This window comes from Bos mutus, chromosome 22, assembly GCF_027580195.1.
Source record: "Bos mutus isolate GX-2022 chromosome 22, NWIPB_WYAK_1.1, whole genome shotgun sequence".
Taxonomy (NCBI): Eukaryota; Metazoa; Chordata; class Mammalia; order Artiodactyla; family Bovidae; genus Bos; species Bos mutus.
In genome coordinates, this window is record NC_091638.1 from 15,656,916 (window position 1) to 15,676,412 (window position 19,497).

The 19,497-nt window shown below is 38.4% G+C and overlaps 1 protein-coding gene across 3 annotated transcripts in view; it reads right to left on the reverse strand.

The window, feature by feature from the left end:
• Positions 1 to 19,497, reverse strand: part of ANO10 (anoctamin 10) — a 218,474-nt gene that overhangs the window by 158,483 nt on the left and 40,494 nt on the right. For all 3 annotated transcript variants that reach the window (XM_070359700.1, XM_070359699.1, XM_070359701.1), the window contains exons 10-11: positions 11,648 to 11,839; positions 5,494 to 5,622 (exon numbers count right to left, since the gene is read on the reverse strand). In XM_070359700.1, coding sequence (XP_070215801.1) covers positions 5,494 to 5,622; positions 11,648 to 11,839 — 321 coding nt within the window. The remainder of the gene's footprint in view (positions 1 to 5,493; positions 5,623 to 11,647; positions 11,840 to 19,497) is intronic.

Below are 19,497 nucleotides of genomic sequence, written 5' to 3' on the forward strand. Positions count from 1 at the left end.
TGATGATTGCTTAACAATATCAAGGTACTTCATGCCACTGAACTATACACTTAAAAATGGTTAAGAAGGTAAATTTCACATAATGTGTTTATTAATACAACTAAAAAATTATAAGAGGTTAAAATGGTAAATTTATGTTATTTATGCTTTACTACAATAAAAGAAAAAGAAACAAAGAAAGTGAAAGAGCAGTACACATTTATCTATTACAACCTCCTCATACCTCCTGGCCCTTTGACTTATTCCGGGTGATTGCCACATTAGTAATGATCTCCATATTAGTAAATATTCATAACATTACAATTATATCCTCATCAAAACAAGCACACACCAAAAACAATCATTCTTCTCTTACAGGACGTTAGCCTTGGCAACCAAAGGAAATACTTCTTATTCAGAGATGTAAACGTAGAAGAAACAAAACAGCCTAAAACACTGCTGGCATTTTGGCCTATGTGGATTAATTTTAAACACCTTTCTTCTATGTCGTGACTGACTCTAAATGAGCCCATGGCTGTGCTTTTGTCTCCTATGCTTCCGGTCAACAGGAACACCTAACTGACATCCTCAGAGTAGATTAACATAGGGTCAGAATTCTGAGTCAGATGTCTCCACCAGCATGGAGGAAGGTGTTTTTCTAACTGCTCTGGGAAATCAGAATGAAGTCACATCCAGGACTTTTCAAAACAGGCTACAGAGGCCCCAAGAGCTTACCAAAGGAAAAAGATATAGCCAGGAAAGGGTCTGCTGTCTTTGAATGAAATTCATGGGTTTCTGCTCCACAGACCATTTACTTGGCATGTCCTTCTCCTGCCCAGCTGCATCTCTGGTAAACGTACTAAACTAAAGATACCTGTGGGTGTGTACAGTGTGGTTTTAGATATCCATTTCTTCTTGACTACATGAAGCAGCAGAATTCTTCACAACACTGTAAATCAACTATACTTCAACGAAAAAAGACAAAACAGAAGGAGCAAAATCCCTGAAGACAAAAATAAAAAGATGGCTTTGTCTTCTCTTAGCACCAGATTCAGTGAAATATACATAGAGTAGAGTTAGCCGCTCAGTCGTGTCCAACTCTTTGTGATCCTGTGGACTGTAGCCCACCAGGTTCCTTTGTCCATGGGATTTTCCAAGCAAGAATACTGGGGTGGGTTGCCATCTCCTCCTCCAGGGGATCTTCCCAATCAAACCCAGGTCTCTTACGTCTCCTGCATTGGTAGGCAGGTTCTTTACCACTAGTGCCACCTGGGGAGCCACACTCAATACTGAGTGTAATTTATTTAACTAAGGAGTGAAAAGGATGAGCACTGGGCATCCTTTTGTGTTGTACAGGCAGGACTCAGAAAATGTTATACACTAACAAATATAGATATATAAGTAATACTGAAAATAAATTTATCCAAAAATATCCATCTTCCCTTTTTAAATAAACACTGAAATTCCCAGCTTCCTTTTTAAAACTCCGTTAATTCAACAGTCATCTAAACACTGAACTGCATCCCTATAGTGTTTTAGTCACTACTCTAGGGAGTAGCCTATTTTCTGAGATAGAAAAGCAGACATCATTCGGTTCTCATGAAGCCAGTGGTGCACAGGAGGGTTGAGATGAGGTCCTGAAGGTGAAACCCCATGATGGGATTAGTGACCTTAAAAAAAAAAAAAAAAAAAACACAGCAAGTAAGAAGGCAGCTCTCAACAAGCCAAGAAGGCCCTTACAAGCACAAAATCTGCCAGCACCTTGATTTTGGACTTCCAGACTTCAGAACTGTGAGAAATACATGTCTTATTTAAAAGCCACGCAGTCTACAGATTTTTGTTAGAGCAGCCTGAGTGAATACAAGTCATTGTAAAAAAAGTTTCAACAATCAAGTACAAATCCTCTTGGAACAAATGGAAAAACAGAAAATCTCAGCAAAACAAACAAAACCCAGATGTTATAATTACAACACAGAACTAAATGGAACTTTTAGAACTGAAAAATGTAATCCCAGAAACTTTTAAAAACTCAGTGGATGGGGTCAACAATATAGTGGAAATGACAGAGGAAAGAATCAATGAACTTGAGGAATATGAATAGAATTCACCCAACCTGAACAACAGAGAGAAAACAGAGAAAATGAACAGAACCTTAGCAATCTGTAGGAAAAAAAAAAAAAAAGATTATCAGAATCCCAAATGGAGAAAAGAAAGAAGAAAGAGTATCTGAAGAAATAAGGCCTGAAATTTCCCCAAATTTGGTGAAAGAATAAGCCTAAAGATCTAAGAAGTGAAGTAAACCACAAACAAATAAATCAATCCAAACCAAGACCCATTTAACTCAATTTGGGGAAAACTAAAAAAAAAAAAAAAACTTTGAAAGCAACCAGAGGAAAAGTGCAACAGTACCTACCATCAGTCTGAATAAAAACAGATTCTCACCTAAACCTTGGAGAAGTGCCAGAATATTTTTCAAGTGCTGAAAGAAAAGAATTGTAATCCACGAATTCCATACCTTATGACACTATCCTTCAGGAATCAAAGAGGGGGAAAAAAGTGATCAGATAAAGAAAAGCTAAGAGAATTTGTTGCTAGCATTGGTTAAAGGAAGTTCTTCAAACAGAAAGGTTATTGTATTACAGTTTTCCAGGCCTGCCACAACAAAGTATCAGGAACCAGGTGGTTTAAACAACAGAAATGTATTGTCTCACAATCTGGTGACAAGGAGTCTGAAGTCATGGCTTCAGGGGCCCTGCTCCCTCTGAAACCTGGATGGGTGACTCCTCCCTTGGTGCTGCCTGGGTTCTGGTGGTTGATGGCAGTCCTCGGGGTTCCGATGGCCTGGAGCTAAAGCACTTCCATCTCTGTCTCCCTCATCACAGGGCACTCTCCCTGGGTTTCTGTGTCTCTTCTCTTCTTGTCAGGACAATGGTCATACTGGATAAGGGTCTCCTCTACTCCAATATGACCTCACTGGAACTACTTAGAGCTGTAACAACTCCATTTCCAAATCAGGTCACATTCTGAGGTGCTGGGGGTCAGGAATTCAACAGACTTTGGGGGAGACACAATTTACTAATAACAAATTACCAAAGAAAAGTTTACAGACTATAGGTTGCCATTCATATAACATAGCATTCTCAAAATGAGAAAATTATAGAGATGGAGAAGAGATTCATGACTGCTGATGCTCACAGAGGTGAGCTGAGGGACCAGAATACCAGTGTGACTATAAGGGGGCAGGAGGAGGGGGACCTTTGTGATGATGGAAATGCACATATCTTGACTGTAGGGGTTTAATGAATCAATACATGTGATAAAATGACAACCACACACACACTATACCAGTGTCAAGGTCTCCGTTTTGAAATCATGTTACAGTTATGTAAGTTGTAACCACTGGGGCGAACTGGGTGAAGGGTGCCTAGGACCTCTGTACTATCTTTCCAACTTCCTTTGAATTATAATTATTTCAAAATAAAAGGCTTAAAAATGTAACAAAGTAAAAATTAAAGTCACAATTAGAGAATATGTTTTCTATAGAAAACTTAAGGTTTTTCCTCACAAGAGTTTTTAATCAAGGCTTTTATTTCTGTTGTACTCTAAAGAGCCAATTTAGATAATGACAGTAAAATAGTTGCTTGAATACTACAGGAAGATACTAAAATGCTAAGAGGAGGCATAAGGGTTAGAACCTCAGGACAACAAAGTTCCTGCTAAAACTGATTAAGAGATCAGTTCCTGATATCTGATTAAGAGATCACTGATACAAAAGAAAACACTGGCGTAATGAAGGGGAATATATAGGAAGACTGCGCCAGCCAGGAGTCCAGAAAAAGTGACAGCAAAATCAAGAAGTGGGAAGTGTTGAAATCATCCATCACTGCTTAGAAGCTGATGATGGGACACCGAGACCCGGCTCAGACAGAGCTCTGCTCTGTTTGAAGGAAGGAATGATTTTTAGGTTTTCTGAATCTCTTAAGCCTACTACACTCCTCTTTCTCTGCCACTAAATTCACTAAGAAACCATCTAATAACCAGTTCCACTTCTACTTGAACACGGACTGTTATAAGCATTGGAAAAGTCTCCTTATGGCAAATAAACTACCTGGTATTCTGGTCAGTTCCTTGAGCCTCATGATTTTTAAATGAAAGCCAGCCCTAAAGCTGAAAGCCACTAATGAGCTCCGGATGTGCTGACAAAGACAGCCTCCAAGATCTGCAGAGTTAAGGGCCGTGTCTTAAATCAAGAAGATGCACTGTGAGCCTGGTCGGTTGGCCATCCCGTCTGAGGGACCTCTGTCTTGTTCTTTCACTGCCACAGGTGGTAAGTCACCTTGCAAATAGCTCTCCAAAATCCTGTTCAGCCAACAAAATTCAAAACAGGCTTACTTTTATCTGCAAAACATTCTCTTTCTCTTCCTGCTGCTGCTGCTAAGTCGCCTCAGTCGTGTCTGACTCTGAAACCCCAGAGATGGCAGCCCACCAGGCTCCCCCGTCCCTGGGATTCTCCAAGCAAGAACACTGGAGTGGGTTGCCATTTCCTTCTCCAATGGATGCAAGTGAAAAGTGAAAGTGAAGTCGCTCAGTCGTTTCTCTTCCTACTTGCTGCTATCTAAAATCCTTCTCCAAAACACATACCCTATACACAACTTCTATCATGAACACAGATTCCTGCCGAACAAGCTAAAAGAGCAAACAGAACAAAGCAGAATCTCTTTCTTCTACTACCAGAAATGTACAAGTTCATTTCATTTCTTAGGGTTAGCCCTAAGTCCTGAATCACCGCTCTGTGACCCTACTAAGTTCTGCTTTGACAAACTTTTACTACTATTCTATTTTTTTTAATATCTAAAAATGAAAGATCACAGTATCCTTGACAACTATAATCACAAGAAGAAAATTCCTGCACATTCTTCCGTTTGTTATTGATTAGAGCTTCATTTTCAAGATGTACAGTAATCTGTATTCAGAAGTATGATAAACAAGTTAAATGTCAAAGAAATACACAGACAGCCAACTTATACTTTGTATGTGATATTATGGGTCTTCCTATTCTTTACATCTTGGAGTTGTAGAGCGTTTTACGATGAATCCCATACCTGCTGCAAATGAGACTTTAAACAAGTCATGATCAAAAAGCATTTCTTAGGATTTATTTGCTTAAGAAAGTAGAAGTTACAGATTCCCTAAAACTGACTAAAAAAAAATATTAAGTCCACAGAATTCTACTTCAAATAGGATTTATCTCCTCAGCACTAGACACACCAGCACAATGGCTGGAAAAGTAACAGTCCTGTTTGTACCATGGTGACTGTTTTGTACGTAGGCAACAACCAAGAACGCACAGCCTGGATCCTCGTGTGTTCCATTACCTGAACTGCTTTGCCTTCTAACCAGTTAATGCAAGTCACTGAACTGCCCCATCACTGACAGGCAGGGACATCACTGCTTTAGAAGAACACGGGCATCTGACATACAGACTATTTAAAATAGACTTAAATGTTCACTTACCTCCACGGCTACTACGATCAAAACGAGGTCTGTTTTTGACTCTGGGAAGAGTGCATTCACTTGTGGTGACATTCCGATCAGAGCACAGTTGGTGACCACAGATATAACACTCATTGTTTCAAAAGCCAACTGAAAGAAAAAAAAAAGTGTGAAATGAAAAATCACAATTGCATGTGTGCTCAGTCATGTCTGACTCTTTGAGACCCCATGGACTGTAGCACGCCAGGTTCCTCTGCGTATGGAAATTTTCCTGGCAAGAATACTGAAGAGGGTTGCCATTTCCTTCTCCAGGGGATCTTCCTGGCCCAGGGATCAAACCCATGCCTCTTGCATTGGCAGGCAGACTCTTTACCACAGCGCCACCTGGGAAGCCCAAAAACCACAATGACTGTGTCCATATTTCATCCTCCTTTTTCATGTTATTTAAAGTCAAAGAAAAAGTCTTTCCTTAGTTCTAAACATTCCAAGAATATGTAAAACTTTTTCTCTATAATGCCATGATTTTATTTAGGTCAAAAAAGCCATACTGATAGAAGGTATTTCAGATACTTTAGGCTTGAATATCCCAAACAATATGTTCTATCTTTCCAACTGGAGGTGGGCAGGGACCTGAATTTGGAACACATCCAAGAAAAATACACTATTAAAGTTAGTTGACTCTATGCATATCTAAAGGGAAACGAAAGTAGTGCAATCAGAGGGAATGTTTTATATTCAAAAATAAAGATGACTTTAAATAGAATTCATTTTGTGAAACTGTCCTACTTAACAGACCACACATCACATCTGGTTCAGCCATACCCAAGGCACCAGTTACAATGATTCCTTTCTAGTGGCATTTACCAAATCACCTGTAGAACTTTAGAAAAACACAGATACCAGGCCCCACTGAGACCTACCAAGACCTCTGTGATGCAGGGTCCCACGACCAGTGCACATTACTGAGTGTGGACTGGGGAAACGTTGTGACCATTGTTCTTTCTTTTTTGTGTGCACAGCACTTGGTGATCACTACTTAAGAACTTACTAATTCTAAGAAATGCAATTACCACTAGAAATATAGAAGCAAAACATGATTGAAGCTCAACTTAATAAAATCTTGTCCCATGAAGATTATCTAATCTCAACTTAATGAAATCTTGTCCCATGAAGATTACCTACCTTGTATTTTAAATACCTATCTTGTATTTTAAAAAATCCTTTGTGTAATCTTATTATTTTTGACAGTTTTCTTTATAACAAATCTATGCAGGACTTTACCTTCTCCTAAAATTGCTTTAAATTTCTATTTATTTAATTATAAATTCAATCAAAAATCAAATGTTACCAGTGTACAGGGAAGAGTCTCCTTGTCCCCTTTCTTCCCCTTGTCAGTTTCTGTTCTTTCCACAAGATAACCACTATTATTAATTTCTTATATAACTTTCCACACACTTTGTCTGCAAACAAATATAAGCAAACTTGCACAAATACTTTCTTATTCTCCTCTCAGCATAATACACATTGTCAAGTCCCTTGCTTTGGTCACTTAAGATGCTGTGGAAGTTATTTTGTATCAGGACACAGAGATCATCATTCTTAAGTCACAACTTAAGCCTTGAGTCACTACTGCTTAAGTATTTTATCACATGAATGTACCAAGGTTTATTTAATCATTTCCTTATTGGTTATTATTACAAACAATGCTACAATTAGAAACCCTGCAAACACATCCTTTAAGAAGTGTGGAAGTAGAATAAATTCCTGAAAGTGGAATAGTTGAGTCAAAGGTGCCACTGTATTCGTTATTCTGATAGTACCAAGCTGAACTTCCCAGGGTTGATCAGTTCGCCTTCCCATTGGCAGCACAGGACAGTGTCTGACTTCCTGCATTTCTAATACACTTCTATCTAAACTTTTTGATTTTTAAATATCACTTATCATGAGTTATAATTTACATATAATAAATTGCACTCATTTATGATATACACTTTATTACTCACCTGGGAAACCACTATCACAAAAGGATATTTCCATTTTCCCCCAAAGATTCCTCACAATGCTTTGCAATCCACCCCTCTCTTCATACCTGGCACCAAGCAAACTTTGATCTATTTTTTTGTCACTATATATTAGTTTTTCCAGAATTTTATATAGTTAGATTCACACAGTATATATGCTTTTATGTCTCCTTCTTTCACTCAACATGACTTTGAGGTTGATCCATATTATATGTTATCAGTAATTTATTCTTCTTTTTATTGCTGAGTAGGACTGAGCGACTTCACTTTCACTTTTCACTTTCATGCACTGGAGAAGGAAATGACAACCCACTCCAGTATTCTTGCCTGGAGAATCCCAGGGATGGGGGAGCCTGGTGGGCTGCCGTCTATGGGGTCGCACAGAGTCGGACACGACTGAGGCGACTTAGCAGCAGCAGCAGCGCTCCATTGTATGAATATATCATGATTTTTTTACCCACTTACCTAGTGGGTTGTTTGGTAAACTGGGTTGTTTCCAGTCTTGGACTATTCTGAATAAAGTTACTATGGATACTCCTGTACAGTCTTTGCAGGGATATGTTCTTTCCCCTGGATTTCTAAGAACAGAGGTGCTGGGGTATGGTAGGTATATGTTGAACTATTTTTTTTTTTTTTTTACAAATTGCAATTTCGTTTTTCAAAGTAACCATTTACATTTTTATTGGTAATGTATGAGAGTTCCAGGTACTACACATTATTGCCAACACTTGGCACCATTAGTCTTCATTTTAAAACAGGTATATAGTGCAATCTCACTGTGTTTTTCTTGCGTATTTTCCCGGTAGCTAATTCTAAATCTTTCCTTGAGTTCATTGATTATTTGTATATATTCTTTGGTGAAGCATTTCTTCAAATCTTGTCCATGTCTTTATTTAACTGTCTTATTACTGAGTTGCAAGAGTCCTTCATGTAATCTGAACACAAGTTCTCTGGCAGATGTATGTGTTGTGAATATTTTCTCTCCTTGTCTGTCTTGCCTTTTTTTCCCTCTTAACTTTTGAAGAGCAAACTCCCTTATCCCCTCATTTGGAGATTTAATTACCCCAATACTATCAGTAGACAGTTGATGATTTTCTCCATTTAACAGATTTTACCTATCACATACTGAATTTCTGGACTTTCTATTTTGTTCCATTGATCTGTCTGAATAATGCACCAGGGCCACTCTACTTTAACAAGTGAGTTTATGTAACACATTTTAATATGTAGGAAGGTGTGTCCCTGACCTTCCTTAGAGTTTTCCTGCTATTCTACTTCATTTCTTTTGCCCTATGAACTTGACAGTAAGTTATCTAATTAAAAGAAGAACTTCCATGGGGATAGTGCTACATTTATCAGCTAATTTTTAGGTTAACTTATTTGTAAATTAGAGGAGAACTGATACATTTAGGATATTGAGTCCTCCTATATTAGACACTGCTGTGTAACAAATCATCCCAAACTCTGTAACTTAAAAACAACAACCATTTCTTTAGTTCATTATTCTGCAGGTGGACAACTTTTGGTCTAGCTGACCTTGACTGGGCTTCCTCATGTACGTGTGGTCAGTGGGTGGGTAAATTGGAGACATAATTGGCCTGAGGAGACTAGTTAGAATTTCTAGAACAATATTCAATAAGAGTAGGGACAGTGGACATTCTTGCATTGTTCCTAATCTTAGAAAGCATTCAATCTTTCACTAACAAGTATGGTTGTTAGCTTTAAGCTTTTTGAAATAGATGTTCCTTATCAAGTTGAAGCAATATCCTTCTATTCCTATGTTTCTGAGAGTTTAAAAAATGAATGAGTGTTGGATGTTGCCAAATGCTTTATATATACTGACTGATATAATCATGAGATTTTTTTTCTTCTTTGGAATATAACTATGGTAGACTACACTGGTTGATTTTGAATATTGAACCAGAGCTTGCATCCCTGGACAAAATTCCACTTGTCATGGTATATAATTCTCCTCATATACTGCTAACTCTTATTAGTTAAGCTATTATTAAGCTGTTCTTAAAGAGATGGGAATACTAGACTACCTTACCTGCCTCCTGAGAAATCTGTATGCAGGTCAAGAAGCAACAGTTAGAACTGAACATGGAACAACAGACTGGTTCCAAACTGGGAAAGGAGTACATCAAGGCTGCATTTGTCACCCTGCTCATTTAACTTATATGCAGAGTACATCATGAGAAATGCTGGGCTGGATGACGCACAAGCTGGAATAAAGACTGCTGGGAGAAATATCAATAACCTCAGATACACAGATGACACCACCCTTATGGTACAAAGCGAAGAACTAAAGAGCCTCTTGATGAAAGTGAAAGAAGCGAGTGAGAAACTTAATTCAGAAAATTAAGATCAAGGCATCCAGTCCCATCACTTCATGCCAAATAGACAGGGAAACAATGGAAATAGTGAGAAACTTTATTTATTTTTTTTTTGGCTCCAAAATCACTGCATATAGTGACTGCAGCCATGAAATTAAAAATGCTTCTCCTTGGAAGAAAAGTTATGATCAATCTAGACAGCATATTAAAAAGCAGAGACATTACTTTGCCAACAAAGGTTCCTCTAGTCAAAGCTATGGTTTTTTCAGTAGTCATGTATGGATGTGAGAGTCGGACTATAAAGAAAGCTGAGCGCAGAAGAATTGATGCTTTTGAACTGTGGTGTTGGAGAAGACTCTTGAGAGTCCCTTGGACTGCAAGGAGATCCAACCAGTCTATCCTAAAGGAAATCAGTCTTGAATATTCATTGGAAGGACTGATGCTGAAGCTGAAACTCAAATACTTTGGCCACCTGATGTGAAGAACTGACTCACTAGAAAACATCCTGATGCTGGGAAAGATTGAAGGTGGGAGGAGAAGGGGACAACAGAGGATGAGATGGTTGGATGGCATCACTGACACGATGGACATGAGTTTGAATAGGCTCCTGGAGTTGGTGATGGACAGGGAAGCCTGGCGTGCTGCACTCCATGGGGTTGCAAAGAGTTGGACGTGACTGAGTGACTAAACGAAACTGAAAGCTGTTCTGTATGTTTATTCACAACAGATATTAGTCTGTTATCTTCTTTTATACTAGTCCTGATTTACTACCATACTGATACTAAATTCATAGAATGAATTAGAAAATATTCCTTCCTCCTCTGTTTTCTGGGACAAATTATGTAAAATTGATGTTAATTTCCCTTTAAATGTTAGAATTTACCAGTAAAACCATTTGGGCCAGGATATTTCTTTTTCGGGAATTTTTAATAGCATATTCAATTTCCTTGTGATTCTGAGGATACTCAAACTACCTATTTCACATTGAGTGAGTTGCGGTAGTGTACTTTTGGAGAAACTGCTCTATTTCATTCAAGATGATATGTAGCCAGAAGATACAAAGAACTGACTGAAAATGAATACACAGCATGTCAAACTTTTGGGGATATGAGTAAAGCAGTGCTAACAAAGAAATCTGTAGAACTAAAGGCATGTACCAGAAAAGAGGGAAAATCTCAAATCAATAGTCTGAGCTTCTGCTCAAGAAACTAGAAACAAAGAACAAAATAAACACAAAAGAATCAGAAAGAAGGAAACAATAAAGGTAAGAGTACAAATCAATGAAATTGAAAGCAGTAAAATAACAGAGAAGATCAATGAAACAAAGAGTTGCTCCTTGGAAAAGATCAATACAATTGTCACACCTCTAACAAGACTAATAAGAAAGAAGAGACAGTTCTCACACTTCACACATTCTCTTTCATCCATGATTATTTATAAATGTGTTGTTTAGTTTTTAAGTGTTTGGTGATTTCCCTATCATCTTTCTGCTACTGATTTTCAATTTGGTTCCATCATGGCCAGAGAGCACACTGTGTATAAGTTCAATTCTTAAAATTTTTTAAGGTTGTTTTATTCCCCAGGAGATGGTACATATTGTTGCAAGTTCCCCAGGAGATGGTACATATTGTTGCAAGTTCTATAAACACTTGAAAAGAAAGTATATTCTACTACTGTTGAGTAGAAAGTTCCATAACATGGATTAGATTCTTTTACTGGATAGTATTTTTCCAAAACTCTCCATAGAGCTTTTATTTAAAATCACAATGCTTCATTTTTTAATTAAAAAAAAATAATAATTTTTTTTCAAATAATTACCTGCCATACACCAATACTGGCTGAGGGTTCTGAGAATGGACGTTTTAAGACTCTGCACATTTTTAAGGCATCTGAATTAACTTCAGTGAGATTATTTAGCACAGCGAAGGCAGCTGCCAGTGGGTAAACACAGGAGAAAAGGCTCACATAACCAAACTGCAGGAATAACTCCAAGTAATCATCAAAGGTGCCCTGAAAATATAAAGAAGAAGAAAACAGGCATTGTTTTAATATCACTTAATAAGAGCAGTCTTTAGCAGTCTTTTGAAAGCAGTCTTTCAAGGCAGGAACCTCTAACAACAATAATAATAAAAATCTCAAGAGTTTCTCCCAATTCCTTCTTCTCAACAACAGAATTTAAATTCAAAGACCATTTTATCTTCAAGTCCCTGAAATAAAGAATAAAAAATGATTTTGCTGCTCATATCACATCAAATCACTGAAATATTACATTTTTTTCCTAAGGTAAATTACAGCAAATCTAAAGCAATTTGCTCCTGACCAAGTAAAAAGAAATGATCCCGTATCACTATTAGAAATCTTACATGATGGTCCCTTCACATCATGGGTACCACGAATCTCTGCCCCTGAAATTCCATTAATAACTTGACGGTGGTGACGCCAGCAAAAAATGGCAAAGTAAGAACATCCAGAAGTTTTCCTCTCCATAAAAGCAAACAGAAACTAACTATAAAATGTGTCAAAATTCACCCTGTTAGTATTCTGGAAATTAAACAAAGGCTTGTATCAATTATGGAAACATTTAGTCAAGAATAACAGCTCAATTTTGAGTCTCACCTTCTGCTCCCCAGTTCTGTAGCAGCTTCAAAAAATAAGAATAGCATGCATTCCCATACCAGAGGGAGGAGAATGTGGCTGCAGATCTTTGAAAGTCTAATCCGAAAGGAAAGCATTATCTGGCCTGCCTCTAGAAGACTTGACTCAAAAGAATTCTCCCTATTTAACCACATTGAGTCTTCGGGTGCTAAAGGTCCTCCCCCACAGATGTTAATTGAATTTTTTAACATCAGACTTGACCTGCATACACATTTCTCAGGAGGCAGGTCACGTGGTCTGGTATTCCCATCTCTTGAAGAATTTTCCACAGTTTGTTGTGATCCACACAGTCAAAGGTTTTGGCATAGTCAATAAAGCAGAAATAGATGTTTTTCTGGAACACTCTTGCTTTTTCAATGATCAAGCAGATGTTGGCAATTTGATCTGTGGTTCCTCTGCTTTTTCTAAAAATGAGCTTGAACATCTGGAAGTTCATGGTTCACATATTGTTGAAGCCTGACTTGAAGAATTTTGAGCATTACTTTACTAGCGTGTGAGATGAGTGCAATTGTGCTGTAATTTGAGTATTCTTTGGCATTGCCTTTCTTTGGGATTGAAATGAAAACTGACCTTTTCCAGTCCTGTGGCCACTGCTGAGTTTTCCAAATTTGCTAACATATTGAGTGCAGCACTTTCACAGCATCATCTTTTAGGATTTGAAATAGCTCAACCAGAATTCCATCACCTCCACTAGCTTTGTTCATAGTGATGCTTCCTAAGGCCCACTTGACTTCACATTCCAGGATGTCTAGCTCTAGGTGAGTGATCACACCATCGTGATTATCTGGGTCATGAAGATCTTTTTTGTATACTTCTTCTGTGTATTCTTGCCACTGCTTCTTAATATCTTCTGCTTCTGTTAGGTCCCTACCATTTCTGTCCTTTACTGAGCCCATCTTCAACGAAATGCTCCCTTGGTATCTCTAATTTTCTTGAAGAAATTTCTAGTCTTTCCCATTCTACTGTTTTCCTCTATTTCTTTGCATTGATCGCTGAGGAAGGCTTTCTTATCTCTCCTTGCTATTCTTTGGAACTCTGCATTCAAATGGGTATATTTTTCCTTTTCTCCTTTGTTTTTTGCTTTTCTTCTTTTCACAGCAATTTGTAAGGCCTCCCCAGACAGCCATCTTGCTTTTTTGCATTTCTTTTTCTTGGAGATGGTCTTGATCCCTGTCTCCTGTACAATGTCACGAACCTCAGTCCATAGCTCATCAGGCACTCTATCTATCAGATCTAGTCCCTTACATCTATTTCTCACTTCCACTGTATAATCATAAGGGATTTGATTTAGGTCATACCTGAATAGTCTAGTGGTTTTCCCCACTTTCTTCAATTTAAGTCTGAATTTGGCAATAAGCAGTTCATGATCTGAGCCACAGTCAGCTCCTGGTCTTATCTTTGCTGACTGTATAGAGCTTCTCCATCTTTGGCTACAAAGAATATAATCAATCTGATTTTGGTATTGACCACCTGATGATGTCCATGTGTAGAGTCTTCTCTTGTGTTGTTGGAAGAGGGTGTTTGCTACGACCCATGCAGTCTCTTGTCAAAACTCTACGAGGCTTTGCCCTGCTTCATTCTGTACTCCAAGGCCAAATTTGTCTGATACTCCAGTTTCTTGACTTCCTACTTTTGCATTCCAGTCCCCTATCATAAAAAGGACATCTTTTTTGGGTGTTAGTTCTAAAAGGTCTTGTGGGTCTACATAGAACCATTCAACTTCAGCTTCTTCAGCATTACCAGTCAGGGCACAGACTTGGATTACTGTGATATTGAATGGTTTGCCTTGGAAACGAACAGAGACCATTCTGTCATTTTTGAGACTGCATCCAAGTTCTGCATTTTGGACTCTTGTTGACTATGATGGCTACTCCATTTCTTCTAAGGGATTCTTGCGAGAGGCAAGTGATCTTTAATAACTGGAAAAAGGCACCTGCATTGAAGTGGGAGGCCTGGACACTGGTGACTCTGACCTATCACCTGAGCAACATCACCACTCCTCCACAGGACCCAGAGGCCTGCTGCTCACACAGTTACCCCAGTGGGGCCAAGCAGCGCTCTACATGGTGCAGTGACGGGGTGAGGGAGCCATCCACGCCAGCTTCCAGCCTTCTCACTCTCATGATCATTCAGTGCACATGCAAAAATGACAGCTTAAGAAAAACACTCACTGCAGTATTTTAAAGCAACATGAAACAATCATTATAAATTCATAATTTTAAGTATTATTACTGTATTTCACAATCAGTCTTTCACCAAGATACAGACGCCAGATTCAACAGATGAGAGCTTTAGTAGAAGTCAGATTCTACTTCTAGTCAGTCTCTTTATTTTTTATTTTACTAAAATATGAAATACCCAAACAAAATTACTGGGGAATTACAGAGTACTGGGGATAGCAGGAAGTGCTTCTTCCAGATGTTCTGGATATTTGGATGAAAAATGAACCCAGGGATTTTGAGTGAGTTTCACTGACTGTCTGCAAGCCTTGCCAAAGAGTAATGCCAACTGCCTATGTTTTGGGAGCTGGCAGGTTGACACTCAGCTGGGGATTCAGTGGTGAACAGTTTCTAAACAACTCTTTGGTTGCATTTGGCACTAGAAAGAATTTCCTTATGTTCTGTTGCAGCATTGAGATGTGGTTTTTAAATACACCCAGCAATATAGCATCGATTTATTTCTCTGAAGAGTGAAGAAATCAAGGGTTGGGAAAGAGTGAAAATCTTAGCAATCAAGCCATTGTTACCACAATTCATTCTTAAGAAATCCTGAGAGCCTATGCTTGGCTTTCAAAATTGCGTTGTTTTAGCTCGTAAAATACAAGGTTGAGGCTCTGCAGAGATGTGTCGATGACAGTTTCTCTCTGATGCTCCACAGGGCAGCCTCCAGAAAAGCCTCTGGCCTTTCTAGCATCCAGAACCCAGGGAGCCCCTTCCTCACAGAACAGCACACCCCACATTCTGCATTTCCATCTCACAACAGGATTTGCAGTGGTAGTATTTACATGGTAACACTATCAGTACTTTGACACTTCTGAGTACTTTTGGTTCAGTCAATTCAGCAGACCAGGGACACTATCTTTCATCAAGAAGCAAAGAAAAAAAAAGCAAATTTAACAAAGTAAACAACCACATGTTAAAAAAATACACTAACCAAGATACACGCTACTCTATCAGCTGCAAGTTAGCAAAAGAACAACTTACTAAGATGATTCTGAGGACCTATTCACAAACTTTAAGAACAAAGCAACTATTTATAATGCTATGGTATATCCGTGACATAGTAATTTTACATATCTAATTTATTACATGTATGAAAACCAAGTTTCAGGTTCCAGGGGATCCATCCCACCAGCCCCTCACACTGCCCCTGGAGAAACATCACATCTCAGAGTTTCCCACCCAGAGTAAGTGAGAAGGAAAGAAAGTACAGGATGAAGGCAACAGCCAGCACACAGCAGGCCTGAGCCACTCTTTTCCTGAAGCTGTCCTTTATTCAACATTGAACTGAGTGCCTGCTGAATGCCAGGCTCTCTGTTAGCAACAGAGTTTCCACAATAAACAACATGGAAACCCCATCCCAGTGACTGAGAAAGGAAAATTGCTAGCAAATGGCACAAACCCTTAAGAATATTAGCATATTCAACATCACAATGTGGAATACTGAGCAAGTGAAGTTAATCACTTAAATGCAAACGTGGTGGTCCATTAAGAAATGTACGAAAATACTAATTGAAGGAGGTAAGATACAGAGCAAAAAAAAATTTTTTTTGATAAAATTCAACATCATGATAAAACTTCTTTTCAAATAGGAAAGAGAAAAAACTTCTTAAACTGATAAAGTTACTGCCACAAACATAGAACGTACATAATACTCAATGGTCAGGGGAAAAAAAATCAGGAACAAGATAAAGATTCCTGTTATAACTATTTGTGTTCAAATTGTATTGAACATATTAGTGAGTCAAATAATAAAAAGTTGAAGGACTGAAGGAAAAAAGAAAATAGCCATTAGTGAAGCGGGGAGGGTTAAGAGTTTGGAATCAGCAGACACAAACCGTAATATTATATATAGGATGGAGAAACAACAAGGTCCAAGTAAATGTGCACAGGGAATTGTATTCAATATCCTGTAACAAGCCATGTTAGATAAACATGTATATATATATGTATTCCTTTTCATATATATATACTTGCCCCCTGAAAAACCTGTATGCAGGTCAAGAAGCAACCATTTGGAATGGATATGGGACAACACTTCTTCAAAATTGGGAAAGGAGTATACTGTCCGTCTGCTTATTTAATTTCAATGCAGGGTACATCACACAGAATGCCAGGCTGGATGAAGCACAGATTGCTGGGAGAAATATCAGCAACCTCAGATATACAGATGATACCACTCTAATGGCAGTATGTGAAAATAACTAAAGAGCCTCTTGATGAAGGTGAAAGAGGGGAGTGAAAAAGCTGAATTAAAACTCAACATTCAAAAAAATAAGATCATGGCATCCGGTCCTGCCACAGCAGTTGCCACGTCATGGCAAATAGATGGGGAAACAATAAAAACTGTGATAGACTATTTTCTTGGGCTCCAAAATCACTGCAGACAGTGACTGCAGCCATGAAATTAAAAGACGCTTGCTTCTTGGAAGAAAAACTATGACAAATCTAGGCAGCATATTAAAAAGCAGCAACATCAGTTTGCCAACAAGGTCCATATAGTCAAAGCTATGATTTTTCCAATAGTCATGTATGGATGTGAGAGTTGGACCATAAAGAAGGCTGAGCACCAAAGAACTGATGTTTTCAAACTGTGGTACTGCAGCTGATTCTTGAGAGTCCTTTTGACAGCAAGGAGGTCAAACCAGTTAATTCTAAAGGAAATCAACCCGGAATATTCACTGGAAGGACTGATGCTAAAGCTGAAACTTCAATACTTCGGCCACCTGATGTGAAGAGCTGACTGGTTGGAAAAGACTTTGATGCTGGGAAAGACTGAGGGCAGGAGGAGAAGGGGACGAAAGAGGACAAAATGGTTGGATGGCATCACCGAATCAACAAACATGCGTTTGAGCAAACTCTGGCAGATAAAGAAGGACAGGGAAGCCTGGTGTGCTGCAGTTTACGGAGTCGCAAAGAGTCAGACACAACTTAGCAACTAAACAATGACAACAAAATAATTGAATTACTTTGATGTACAGCAGAGATTAACACTGTAAATCAACCACACTTAATAAAATTACAATTGAAAAAGAAAATATCAGGGGACATATGTATACCTATGACTGATTCATGTTGCTATTGGGCAGAAACCAACACAATACTGTAAAGCAACTGTTCTTCAGTTAAAAATTAATAAATTTAAAATTAAAAAAGAAAATGTCCATTTTTCATTTGTAGCTGAAATAACTGTCTACATACAAAAATCCAATAAAATTTTAAAAAGTTGGAAATAATAGAATTCTGCAAAAATTCTGGATAAAAAATATAAAAACCAATGAGCATTCAGATATGCCAGCAACAAGCAATTAGAAAGTATTTTTAAAGAGCTACCATTTATAGGGAACAGAGTAGTCTCAGTATCTATCACAGATGACCTATTCAACACAAAGCCAAAAAGAACCTAAGCAAAAAAGAGCCTTTGCAAACTGTCTGTCACCTGGTCTGTATGTGATCTACCAAGGCAGGCCTTCACGTGGAGCAACGGCCCCACCACCCTGCCCCATCGAAGCCTACTGATGGGGTATAATGGAGGCCCACCTCCAGAACTGCTGAACCTGAATCTCAGGGGGAAGCAACGGGACAAACTGGATTCACAAAAATTCATGCTCTGAAAAACAAAAAGGTGCGGGGATTACTCTAGATCTGTAGTTTCCAAACCTTCAGGTCCCTGAAGCCCTAAACTCTTTCAAATCACTGATGATATCAAAGACTTTTTGTTCCTAAAAGTTATTATACCTAGCATTATTTACTGTGTTAGAAATTAAAAAGCAAAACTGAAAAAATATTTCTCATTTACTCACTTCAAAAATAAAAAGCATATTAACATAAATAAAATATTGTTTGAAAAAATAATTACATTTTCCAAAATAAAAAAATGTTGAGTGTGGAGGATGGTACTCACTTACATCTTTGACACACATTTTTGATGCCTAGCTTGTGAGAAGGCATATCGTTTGCTGTGTGTCAATACAGTATTCTGGTTGGAATACTCACCATGGAATCTCAGCCTCACACAGCTATGTGTTTGGATATGAGCCGCTCCCAGGAGCGGGAGAGCAGTGCACAGTGAGATCTGAAGGGCTACACAGCCCTGGCCCTGTTACTGGAAGAACTGGGTCAGGAGACCCCAGTGGATGACCTCTGGTGGAGACATTATGGAGAATTTCTTTTTCTTTATACTCTGTCTCATACTTTCCAAGCTTTCTATAGTGAGTAAGCAAGTATTACTCTTTGGAATAATGTTTTAATCTCAATCAAACTCCTTTTTCCCAAAGCTTGGCAACACTGTTTTAGATTCATAATGTAGCACTCAGGATGATTTTATAGAAAATATAATTCTAAGCTCACTGGCTTCAGTAAGGAAACAATGTACCTGGGGGTAAGGATGAGTGCATAGCAAGCAACGATCTAGAATAAATGCATCCCCAAAGCACAACCCCATTTCCAAATAAATGGAGAGAGTTAAAACAGTAATAACTCGTGTTGATCTTGTGAAAAGAGTGAAGAAGGAACTTATAGGAGATGAGGAGGGAAGAACGGTCAGATAACGCAGGACCCTGCAAGCAAGTTAAGTTACTAAGGAGAGAGACATTTAAGCCCAGCGTTCACTCAGACCCATCGCCTGTTGAGGGAAATTAGTACACTGCTTCCTTTACTTCACATCAGAGAGCCCATGCTGAATAACAGAAAGACTCTGAATAGAAAAATCTTGAATCTTATTTCTTATTTAGGCACCAAGTGATTAACAACACAGAGCTTTACCTATTATTAACATGAGAAAAGTGGCCTTCC